At 39.2% G+C, this 12,987-nt stretch overlaps 1 protein-coding gene across 1 annotated transcript in view; it reads right to left on the reverse strand.

Moving 5' to 3' along the window:
* Positions 1-12,987, reverse strand: part of PIK3C2G (phosphatidylinositol-4-phosphate 3-kinase catalytic subunit type 2 gamma) — a 188,945-nt gene that overhangs the window by 136,339 nt on the left and 39,619 nt on the right. The window contains exons 10-12 of the mRNA XM_054386727.1: positions 7,860-7,893; positions 4,870-5,065; positions 340-462 (exon numbers count right to left, since the gene is read on the reverse strand). Coding sequence (XP_054242702.1) covers positions 340-462; positions 4,870-5,065; positions 7,860-7,893 — 353 coding nt within the window. The remainder of the gene's footprint in view (positions 1-339; positions 463-4,869; positions 5,066-7,859; positions 7,894-12,987) is intronic.

Genomic DNA, 12,987 nt, shown 5'->3' on the forward strand with positions numbered 1-12,987 from the left:
TGAAGGTAATATTCACAGATGTTAGATAAAGTTAGATGGTTTCAAAGGGTGAAGGCCCAATATTATAAGAGTACTCCACAAAAAAGAGTTCTGGGGCAACCCAGGTTTTACCATGAGAGTGAACAAATAGACCAGCTAACCAAAATATGAAAAGGGAAGTCCAACGCCAATGGTTATTCCACTCCATTCTCACCCCCATTTCCCTAAGTTTTTATGAATTCTGCAGAGTTTAAGTTACTCACATCAGATAAAGATGTGGGTCTTTTTATTTTTTTTAAAATAAATATTCAATGTGCAAAATCCTTCAGACAAACATATATCCAACAGACCAAAACTTACTTTTCATTCCAGTCAGTCAGGAAAAAGAAAGATCTTCTTACTGGTACTTTTTTGCAAATCTTCACTTGACATATTGTTTTCCCAGCATAAGTTAGTGAAGAGGAAAATGAGAACACTTTGTAGCTACAGAATGGAGGAAAAAAAAAAAAAGGAACAAAAAGGATTAGTTGTACCATGTCCACCACAGTAAACTGGGGGGTTAACCTTTCTGAAAGTTGTGAAGATCTATCCTTACATGCAAAAAGAATCAGCATAATAAATTTCATAATTATGTGTGGGTTTATTTTGGGTTGCTTGGGGTTTGAATTTTGGAGTTCAAGAAAAGTACTTAGAGCATCTAGGATCCTGTTCCATGTTTTTGTCATTAAGATTAATTGATTTTGTTCATTATTGCATTCAAGAGAAGTTTGGATGTCCATTTCCCAATCTGTTAAAACAAAAGGCATGTTGGTCCCTAAACCAGTATATACATTTATTACAGCAGGAGCATTAAGTCATTTATGTTGGCATTCCTCAGCCACAACAGCTTCATTGTGCAATTCAGGCCTGTTGGTTTCACACCCTTCTTACTGAAATCTTGTAAAATTTTAGGCAAAATAGAAGATTAGTGTATAATTTACCAATGTTTATAAATAATTTGTAAATTCCAGATCTTCCTGCCACTCTCAGCTTTAGGCCACACTATGTAAAACAATGATGAACATGGGAAATCAAATCAAATCTGAACAGGAAATGTGAAGCATTTGCAAACTGAAGGTGTCTGGCTTTGCCTTACGAATGATGGCTAACCTCTTGCAGAACATTATAATAATTGTTATAATCACTGCAGCAGATACACTTTTTATCTCTTTCTCTCTTTTATTTATTTTTTTTTTTAAGGCAAAGAAAATGATGAAATCTGTAGTATCTACAAGGTATCAATTCAAAGGAAAAAAAAGTACCTTATAAAACTAAGAAATGCTTCTGCTCTTAAATGTGGCATCTTTCCTCTACAGGCTGAACATTCACAGTCTCACAGTATATCAGAGGTGAAAGGGACCTCAAGAGGTCATCAGGGCCAGCCCCCCCTGCCAGAGCAGGGTCACTTAGGGTAGTCTGCACAGGAATGCATCCAAATGGGTTTGGAAAGTCCCCAGAGAAGGAAACTCCACAACCCCCCTGGGCAGCCTGCTCCAGTGCTGCATCACCCTCACTGTAAAGAAGTTTCTCCTCGTGTTGAGGTGAAACCTTCTATGTTCTAGTTTGAACCCATTGTTCCTTGTCCTGCCACTGTGTACCACTGACAAGAGCCTGGCCCCCTCCACTTGACACCCACCCCTCAGCTATTGATAGACATTGATCAGATCCCCTCTCAGCCTTCTCTTCTCCAGCCTAAACAGCCCCAGGGCTCTCAGTCTCTCTTCACAGGGGAGATGCTCAAGTCCCCTAATCATCCTTGTGGCTCTAACATTACCAACAGTTGGAGGATAGTGCAGGAAATAAAAGATGTTAATGAAATCAAAAGATTGAGCATCATTGCTCAGACAGAAGTATTGATACATAAAACATCCTACTTTTGAGCCACAGGCCGCCCAGGGCAAAAGGACAGAAAAGATATTTTACCCCTTTCCCAAGGAGTAAAACAAAAATGTTCCACATTGGATTGGAAATATAAATGGAAATTCTATTTACAAATATCTACAAAAGGCATTCAGGTAAAAGGAATACATTTGGGCCTACCAGGCCAAAACCTTGACCAGAAACCTTGACCCCACTCTGCCCCAGCAGGTCCAAGAGCAGCCACACTGCCCCCCCCACCCCCTCCCCAAACTCAGTCCTACCACAGGCTTCAACAGGTCCTGTGGCGTGGCTGCAAATTCCCTGCCAGCCACAGCCAGGAGAAAAGCTCTCCCTGACAAACCCCAAGATCAGAGTGTGTGCCTCCTGACCAGAGAAAAGAGAGATCTGGCTGTCCACTCCCTTAAATAGAGAATAGTATAACAGATTATGACATCCTGGGATGAACTACCCATCCCCCTGGGACTTTCTGGCCTTTGGAGGACTTTTCTTTGTGGTTATACCAATTAACTCTTGATTTCCCTTACCCTACCACAATAAAATAAAGAGGTAGTCCTAACGTATGAACTGTAGAATCATAGAACCATAGAATCATAGAATCAACCAGGTTGGAAGAGATCTTCAAGATCATCCAGTCCAACCTATCATCCAGCCCTATCTAATCAACCAGACCATGGCACTAAGTGCCTCATCCAGGCTTCTCTTGAACATCTCCAGTGATGGTGACTCCACCATCTCCCTGGGCAGCACATTCCAATGGGCAATCACTCTCTCTGTGAAGAACTTCCTCCCAACATCCAGCCTATACCTCCCCTGGCACAACTTGAGACTGTGTCCTCTTGTTCTGCTGCTAGTTGCCTGGGAGAAGAGACCAACTCCCACCAGGCTACAACCTCCCTTCAAGTAGTTATAGACAGCAATGAGGTCACCCCCGAGCCTCCTCTTCTCCAGGCTAAACAATCCCAGCTAAGGACCTAATCCTGGAAAGATGAATGTTTACACAATGCTTCAGTCTGACTGTTCAAATTGCATGCAGTTTAACCCATTTTAGGTCTTTGTAGAGAATTGTGCCCAGGTAGCCTTGTGAGTGCAAAGGGATGACTCTACAGTTTTGTTGCAAACAACACTTCGTAGCACCCAGATATAGCCAGGAAGATGATTTTTGGGGGGCTGTACAAACAAGTGCAGCCAAACACGGAGCTAGTAACATTATGCCAGTGGTAAAATATGAGACACATTTGATATGGGATTTAAATGAGATTGGACAACAAACTGGTAACAGTAACAAGAAGGAATAAATGTACAACAAGGAAGGAATCAGTTGTACAATGTTATTCTGCAAACTGTAATTTTGGTATGTATGTTTTTAATGAGGACAGGAATAAGACAGGAATGAGAAATTGGAGTGCATAAATATAGAAAAAGTCAGTCCACAAAAGTGAACTTCAGATGGAATTGACAGGACAGTAACATGATTTTGTAAAACACAAGACAACTCACATGCCCTTACTTCAAGTACTTAAAAGAAATCTGCATATTGGTATGCACAGGGGAAAAAATGCAAGAACGTAAGGGATGTCCAAATTCTAACATTTATAATACATATATTATATATATGCAGTAGATCATAAAATATGACCTCCAGGAAAGGAAAAATGAGATCCATGACACAACCAGAATGAATTGATGCAGTACAGAGATAAGAACAGACAATATGTGGTGAAGTTAGCAAAAGAATTTGAGGAGAGTAGGTGTCAGAGTGGCAGTCCCTGTTAAGAAGTCCATGCTATGAATATTAGAAAGACTGTAAAGAGAGATGAAGGAGGAAGATAGATTGTCATTTTCACTTGCTTGGACATAGCATTCAGTTCCTCAGTGGCCTTTAGGTTATATGCAGTTTCCTATTTTTTCTGGTAAAACAAAATGCAGGGGAAATGGTATAACAATCTGAAAATCAGGATAGTGCTTTTAGTGTATTTATTACCCTAAAAAATGCAGATTCTCTCAGATTTTTATTAATCTTCTAATTAGAGCTAATGATGTATAGCATACATTTTTGCTCATAGTCTAATGCAAATGATCCCACTGTTTTTTAATCAGTCATTTGGAATTCAAAGCAAAGTGGGAACAAGGGGAAAGTATTAATAAAAACTGAGAATAGCATCTGGACCCATAAAAGTAATGCTGCCAGACTGTAGTCATCTATCCTCCTTTGATCACACTGGAGTGGTAAGAGGAGAACACCAGTTTTGAGCAGAGTAGGAAAAGAAGCTTCTTGAAGAGACAACTAATTTGATCGAATAAAGAATACAGAAGAGTTTAATCAGCTTTTTATTAAAATAGTCTCCTTCTTTCCTGCACTATGCTGACATGTTTATTATACTTAGACTTGTAAACTAGGCTTATTTTGATTGTGAGGATGGTCAGTGCACATGCTTAGTCGAGTAATGTGGTTTGAATATACCAAGAGCAAAAAGCAGATAAAGTCTAATTAAGACTGGGGTTAAGCAATGGCACTCCTCTGCTAACTTGGTAAGCTGTTTTTCAACCTTTCCAGTTACTTGTACTGCAGAAACCAGTTCCAGTTCCAGTTCAAACTCTCTCTGCCTGCAGCACACATCCTTTCCTCCCTCCTACTGAGCAAGTCAGTAACCGAAGCGTTTGCACACATACCCATCAAGGCCAGTGCTCTGATGTTGCTTCTATTACTCTCCTTACACATTGGTCTAGGGCAACCATCTAGTTCACCTCCTTGATTCTTCATCTATCTATAGAGCCTGAAGTCTCTTTGTCAGTCAAGCTTAAGTAAATGCACTTTGTGCTAGCAAACCAGGGGACATAGACACATTTACTCAGTCTCTAGCCTTAATATAGGAGTATCACCAAAGAAAGAGCAGTGAGCCAGTATCCATGAAAAATATTATCTAAGAGATAAATTCAGTTCCTGTGAAGACTCATTTGATCTCTTCTTACCTGTTCACCCAGGCTTCGGGAATGTTATGGGCAGCATAAACAGTGAAGCTGAGCTGGGAATCTAGGCTGATGTCCACACACAAAGGGATTTTAGGTATGCTGGCAAGCTGGAAATTTGCATCAAAGCTGCTGCTGTAAACATGGATGAGACAAGAAATGGCCATGGAAAGCTCAGTCACAGCAGCCTCTATTAATGCTGAGAGGAGAGAGAGAGATAAATAAAGGTCAGCAATAGGTCATCTATGAAGAACCATATTTATCTTAAACTATCAGTTACAGCTTTGAGATGCTTCCTAGTAAAATTTAATTAAAATGACACAACCTACCAACTGAAGCCAATTAGCCATCTGTGCTTCTGAAACCAGCCTTAGCTCATTTCTGGTGTATCATTAACAGTTTTTCATTACAGTGCTTTCAAATTAAGGCATTTTCAAAGTAAACATCTTAAACTACAGTAAGTTAGTCTGTGCCTCAGATATGCCATTTTAATCTGTTAATTATTTTCCTGGAAAGAATTATATTATGTATGCTGTAATTTCAGCATTTAAGTAGCTACTTAGTTCAAGGGAACTGGCAATGCAGCAGTAGAACAAAGAAAAGGCACTGGTTAAATTTTAAGACCATAAAGCTGTTGTAACTGTAGGTAAACAATTCCTAAAGTATATATAACAGCAGCCACAATCTGACATGGTCAGATTCAGGCGGTCATGGATTGGTGATAACATTGTACAGTGATGGAGATATGAGATGCAGGCTGTACCCTCATCAATATCACATTTATTTATGCTATTTCCTATGGCTTCAGTTTTGCAGTTTTCTTTCTCTGCAGTTACTGGCTTTTATCCATCTTCCTTCTCTCTGTGTTTTTGGAGAAGGTAGGGATTGCCTGACTGACAGTGTAAATTAAAATTCCTTGTCCTAGCAGCCTCCATCAAGTGAAGAGAGCTGGTATAAGCACTCAGGCAAGGGAAGGGTTGAAAGAGAAGTGTCAGATTATGTTTTATTATTCCAAGATCAGCACAATTTATCTTCCAAAAGAAGTACCCCAAATCCTTTTCTCCCCTTCTCCCCTCTAACTCATGATCAAGAACACACTCTCATCACCTTTTTCAGTTCCTGACATACTCTCTAAACTTGCCTGGTCATCTATTAGCTCTTTAATGGCGTCTACTGACAAACAAAATAATTTCCAGGAACAGGAAGCCTGGCACTTGCTTATAGTAGTTTTTCATACTCTGGATAGGTGCAGGAATGATGTATCATTCATTGAAAGAAATGCTGCTGTCCTGGCATCAAAAAAATGTCTCTCTGTTTTATCAGGCCTGGTATATTTTGTCTATTTTTTTTTTTGAGAACTCAGGGATTGTAGTTGTTTAAAAACTTGTTTTGTCTAACCTCCCCAGCTTCCAGACCAACATATGAGGATGTAACATAGCAACAACTTAGCGTTAAAAAGCCCTGCTCAGATTTGAAAATAAGGCAAGAAAGATAAAATAAAACTGTAGTCCAAACCAAAAAGTGATTTTTCCAAAACCAAATTAGAGTGGGTTTGTCCTAGGAAAAGGAAGTGGCGTTTTCAGTCGTATATAGGAAGACCATCAGAAATCCTTCTGTTTCTATGATCATATCTAGAATCAGCTATCAAATCCCAAGCACAATTTGTGAACTTTTACATCCCCTAAATGTAATGACAGCTTCATTAAACGCATCATCATCAAGGTATCCGAGTTCTGTCTTGATTTGAAAAGACAGCAACTCAAGCAATTCAGTTGGTAAGGACTGTTGATTCAATACCATAAGTTCGTGGTGCATGCTAGACTTTCTGAGATGGGCCCCAGAGAGCTACTGATCAAATTCCAAAAGCTGCTTATTATGTCTGATCCAGTGAAATCCTTGCCTGAAGTAACAAGGCTGTAGATATTGTATAAACATTCATTCATCCATCAGGTTTTGAGAAACATGGTGAATGACTCATATTAGACCTCTGATAATCTTTACTTGAAGAGGAAGATTAAAGCAATTTCTAAACAAATTATTAAGTGAGCTTTTAGTTTCAATAGCATCCTTTTTTTTGTGATAGAGAGAAGCTATAATGAAGAAAAAAAAAACTCTTATGATACTCAGGGTAATAACTATCACTTGGGGTAAGAAGTGGAGAATAAAAAGAAATTATTAATTGGAGTAACTGATTGTTGTTCCTGCTGTTCAAATTTGATCCTGTTTCCTTCAAGATAAAAATAAACTCATTCTTTTCATTATCAACAATTAGTTGCTGTTAGGAGTGTTAAAAAAATAATAAAATAATAAAATCATGGGATAAATTACCATATCCAAGGAAAAAAAGAATCCTGCAAACTCTATTTACCCTCTCCTGCCTTCTGCACCTGTGCATTCTGCCCCAACATCCCTGGCCCCCTAGCTGCTTAGCTTTTTCTGGCAGCCTGCAAATATAATTGCTGATTCTTTGTTTGCTGTTCATGAAGTTGAATAATGGTGAAACAACAAGCCTGGCATTTAGAATCCTGCACGTGAACCTCTTCTGTGTTTGAAAGGCTGCTGTGATCTTCTAGTTTGTTCACCTTTTTGCCTCTCTGAGCACACTGCAACTGAGAAAAATCAGTCAGCAGGAAAAAAGAAAGAGGAAAACAAAAGCGCTGTTGAGGCCATTTTTCCCTCTAACAAAGCAGAGACAGATGTTGCACAGCACACCACAGTTACCTCAAAGGTCAGAGGGCCCTTAAAAGACATCCACATAGCGCCCCCAGCTGAGCATCACAACCCAACCAGAGGGCTGGAACAGAACCTGTGCACCACTCTGGCTGCACCCTCTAAGAACCCAGGACAGGCACCCAAAATAAAACAGACTCCTGCACATCCCTCCATCTGCAAAGTGCTCTGCAGTAATGCTAGCAGATTAGTTCTGGGAAATTCTGTTCTATTTACAATTTTAGTTCACTTAAATGTAATATATATTTAAAATAACACTTTACCTTTGTCTTGTGTTTCCATTCTCTGAAGTGAACTCTATAAAAACAAAACCCAAGGTAAAAAGTTATTTAGAAAAAAGCAGAAAGCAGTTATAGTGGTTTTAGGAGTAGTACTCATGGAAAATAAGGTGAGAAAGGGGTAGGATGTATCCTAACGTTATGATGACAGAAGACTACTGGGATTCAGAGTACTATGACCTGCTTGCTTCAGCTCTTTCACCTGCTTCTGCTAATATCTCAAACAAGTCACTCAGGTCCTGGCTTCTGACAGCATTTAGGTATGTCAAGATACAAAGAAGCACTTATCAACATTTGAGGTGTACAAACATGTTCAGCTTCTGCACTGGTATAACAGAGATAAGAATAGCAGCTTCATCCCTTTGCATGCCTTATCTATTCAGGTGTGAATCCCACAATCACACTGAGCACACAGGAAGAGCCTCAGCATCCTTTCAAAGCTGAGAAGCACCAAGCCTCCACTCAAGTGGCCTACCTTTCACCTACATTCCTGTGCCAAATCAGCAAAAATAGGTAACCAGACACAGCCAAGAGGAAATATTAGGTGCATAGATTTAGGGGGTGTTTATGCCCTTGGTGCCTATACACAGATCTTGATGCTAAACATTAATTCAATATGTGGATTCCCACCTCTCACATCACACTGCTGTCAGGAGGAACTGGGTACTCATGATCACTGAAAGGACAGGTCTGTCCTTTTTAATTTGGTTGGTTGGGTTGTGGGGGGTTCTTTTGGTGGTGTGTTTTGTTTCTTGGTTTTGGGTTTTGGGTTTTTTTGTTTGGTTTGTTGGGTTTTTTTTGTTGTTGTTTGTTGGGGTTTTTTGTTGTTGTGTGGGGTTTTTTGGTTGTTGGTTTTGGTTTTGTTTTTTGGTTAAAATAAAAGCTACTCCATAAGCTTAATAACTGACATCAACCAGATGTTTCTCCAGGCTTCTCAGACACTGGGCTACACTGTCCTTCCCCATCCACACAGGCAAAACCATCATGGCAGGTAGTTCTGCACATCCTCATGGCATGGGTGGCACCCAAAGCCCCAGAGCTGCAGGGGGAACTGAGCCTCAGCTCAAAGGCAAACGTGGGTGACCAGCTTCACCTGATGGCTGCTCAGTCTGCCCCATCTTTGCATGGCTTACATGTATGAAGGGGACACAGAGATAAGATATTGAGGTGCAAATCTTAACCAGAGAGACCAGCAAGTTAATTCTGTGTTTCAGTATTGCCTGTGGCTAGCACCACTGGAATCCATGCCCCGGAAGGGTTTACTACCCTTTACATTTACTAATCCCTTTGCAGTGAGTTGAGGATGCTTCATATTAGTACATATGTATTCAGCAAGATGCTTCTTAAAACACATGCAGAGGTGACATAAAAAATACAATGCTGGATGCACATTCTCCCTCTGAAACCCAGCTTGAAGCTGCCACTATTTGCCTGATAAATATGAAAAGAAGTCAAATGCTTACGTGAAGGGAAAAAAGCAACCTCCAAACTGAGAAATATGGTTCTGCAATCTTTATAATGCAAAGAGACAAATGAGAACAGATCTTGGTTCAGTTCTCTCAAATCTTAGAAAGTAAACAACTTTTTGGAAAGGCACTTAGAATTTCGTCACAGTGTAGCTCATTTAATATATAGTGGATTAATGCCTGTTCTGGCAGGATTTGATCTCCTAGGACTTTTTATGAGCTGCTTCAAGAAAGGAAGGAAAACAAAAGAGATGAAAGACATTAATTGTGCAGTAGGCCAAGAGTTCCCCCTGAATGGATTTTAAAATCCCAAGGTTAGGTTGGTTAGGGACTGAATGAATCACATTGGTAAAACTATCATTGGTACCACAGTACAGGAGCACACAGTATGGGCAGCGAGGAAGCAGTAAGAAGAGAATAAGTACAGTGTAACGAAACACAAAAGATTGGAAGTAAGTTTCTTTGGTTGTTTTATTTGGTTGGTTGGGGATTTTTTGTTTGTTGTTTGGTTTTGTGGGCTTTTTTGTTGTTGTTTTTGTTAAAACATCAGAATTAAATAGAAGCACGTTGGGATTTTTTTTTCTTAAAGAATGCAAGAACACCACAACAGATATATATATACACACACACAAATACATACTGGCACCCTGTGTAATTTACATTTGAAAGAGTAAGCAGCAGTTTCTCTGAGGCCTTATGTGCACATGGAGCTTGCCAAATGAACACATTAAAAATTATTCCACACAAAACCTCCCCATATATTACACTAAAGCACCACGAAACCACAGTGAAAAAGCAATTAGAACTCTGTTTTTATGGCATTTCTCCCTTACACAATGTGTAATGCTACAGCATTGAGATGTAACAGGTAGTCTAAAAAAATGTCACTTTTCTTATGTTGCAATTTACTTGTTTGTCTGAAGAAAAGCTTCTCTTCTACCTAACAAAAAGAGTTCAGGGTACTATGCTGATGAACATAATAGGAACAATTCAAGCAGACTGACAGGATACACTAATGACTTCAGGATTTAATAACTTTTTCAGTACCCAGAATTCACATAACATTCCCCTACACTCAGTATAACTCAGAAAAGGTTTAAAGGACTTGGTATTCCATCAAATATCCAACTGCTGAGTACTAATTTTGGCTACATACATTGACACAGACAGAAGAACTGGCCCATTGTCTTTGTATGAACATTAACAAGTATAGATAAAATCTCACTTGTTATATTTATGTACTGTTCTATACACAAGGTAGTTGTATATAATGTATAATCTCTATTTTCATAGAATGACAGAGTGTTCAAGTTACAGAACACACTGAAATAGATTTTATTCTTTTTATGACGTTTATACTTCAGTTGCTGTTGAGAAAGATGAAGCTCTTTATCAAATCAAAACAGACTTTCTTCTAGATTGCTGAAGTCTAATCAGCTGTCCTAGCACTTATTTCTCAAAGGAGTTAAAAGCAAGTTAGCAGCAATGGTGTTTGCTGGTGCAGGAACAGTTTAGCTTATTTTTAATAGCTTTTTTTTTCCCCCACTCCATTTGTTTGAAGTCAATTGTTAGTCAGGTTTGTTTCACCAAGGAGGGAATAAGGGAGAGAGGGGTGTCAGTCAAGGTCATAGGCAGCCTTTACAGAAAGGCTTCAAAGACAGACAACCGGTCAAGCTAACCAAGACTGAAAGGGCACAAAACTTCAATAACTTCAAACTTTAAAAAAATTAGTAACAATCTAGTCAGTATTCTCCAAGAGAAACATGAAGCAACTTCTCATGTGAATATTAGGACAGAAAAATATTTTAAGGCTAGTGATCAAATGTTCAATCAGGGCAGAATCTTTTTAACATTCAGAAGAGAGTATCCAGGAACAGTATCATTTTACTTATTACAGATGAGAAAGCACCATCATTACCATCACCACCACCACTTATCATTTTAAGCCTCTGGAGATTACAGCCAGCACCACCAATCTACTTAGCTAGACACAGTACATACAGATAAGGGAAGGTGTTCCTTGCTCTGAAGAGCTTGAACAGAAAAAGGCAAGTGTATGTTACACCTTCTGAGTAAGGAAGTACATGGAAATTAGTTCAATAGAACCTAGAGACTGTCTATACACTGGAGCTGGAAATTACACACATGCTGAAGGATGAGTGATGGCAAGCTGGGAAGACTCACAGCAGGTATTTTGTTTGTTTAGGGGTTTTTTGTTTCCTCATTTGTACGACAGGATAGTTCAGCTCATAATTCAATTACTTGCCTAGTAACTATCACTTCATCTCTAAAATAAAAACAGCATTTTTATGATAGTGACTCAGAAAAGAAGCAGAAGCCAATGTGAATATCAACAGAAAGTTTAGACTGGAAAAAGATGACCTGTACCTGTTTGAGTTTTACCCTTCCATGGCGTGACAAGTTGAGTTTTCTGACTGCTCAGGACAGGCCACAACTAATATAAAATGACATGGCTTTTTGACCACTATAAATATCTCTTTGCTGGAATTCTGAGAGGATGGGGTTGAAAATGGACTCAGGGATACTCAGTAAGCATAAGCCAGTCACAGGAGGCAGTTTACACACTGGGTTCACAGAGCTGACCTGAACACTCAAAGAGGAAAATAAAAACACTAAATTTCTCTTGACTCAAAAATAAATCTTTTTAAGAAATTAGTCCCAATATATTTCTTCTGCTCTAATTCCTTCTTAAAGAAAAACATGTTCTGTTACTGTCCTCTCTATGTTATCACTGGACCAAGCTCTTTATCTGTCTCTTAAGAAAGATCTGGGTTGACAAAATACTTTCCTCAAGGGGAAGATGCTGATGGGCCTGATGTCTCTCAGGATAACCTGGGTTTTAACTGAAAAGTAGATCACATGAATCCCTTATTACTTCTTTTATCTCTTTATCTTCTGAATTTGCCCTCTGGTACACAGGAAGTTTTCTTAAATAAAGATATTCTTATGTCCATTTAAATCAACATGCCAGATAAAATGTATGCTATCACAGACCCATTTTTACTAGAACTCACCCAGATTGGTAACTTCTATAGAAACAAGATTTACAGTGAGTCATGACCTAAGAGGGAACCAAGAGAAGGCATTTAGGTGAATTAGCTGGTCAGCTCTAAGCAACAGCAAAAAACCCCTGCACCGATGTTGTTTCTTGCAGCTTGGTCCTTAACAATACTTGCCAACCTCCAGAGAAACAGCTAAACTCAGAGGGCCACAGCTGGCTCTGCCCAGGGCCATGCAGCAGCAGTTTGCTCTCTAGTGACCTCTGTTCCAGAAGCATGGTGCAGGGATTTACTGTATATGTATGACAGTATATAATGAATATGGAAGATATCACTCCTATGACACAAGAGATCTTGTGCTACATTTTGCTAGTCATAATTTGGGTCACAAACTGCATACCAGGCATAATTAAATGAATTCCATTTATGCAGTTAGACATGTAGGCATGTTTCTAGCTAACATTCACTTGTTAACTCAGTTAACACTAATCATCCCACTGTTTACTTTCCTGCCCTAGGCATTCTTATGCACATCACAAGTCATGGCCTAAGGGGGGGAAAAATAAACAACAACAATAAAGAGAAAGAATAAAAGTTTCATAAGCTGGCAATGGTCTAAGAAAGTAA

Source organism: Indicator indicator, chromosome 14 (genome assembly GCF_027791375.1).
Source record: "Indicator indicator isolate 239-I01 chromosome 14, UM_Iind_1.1, whole genome shotgun sequence".
NCBI classification, from domain to species: domain Eukaryota; kingdom Metazoa; phylum Chordata; class Aves; order Piciformes; family Indicatoridae; genus Indicator; species Indicator indicator.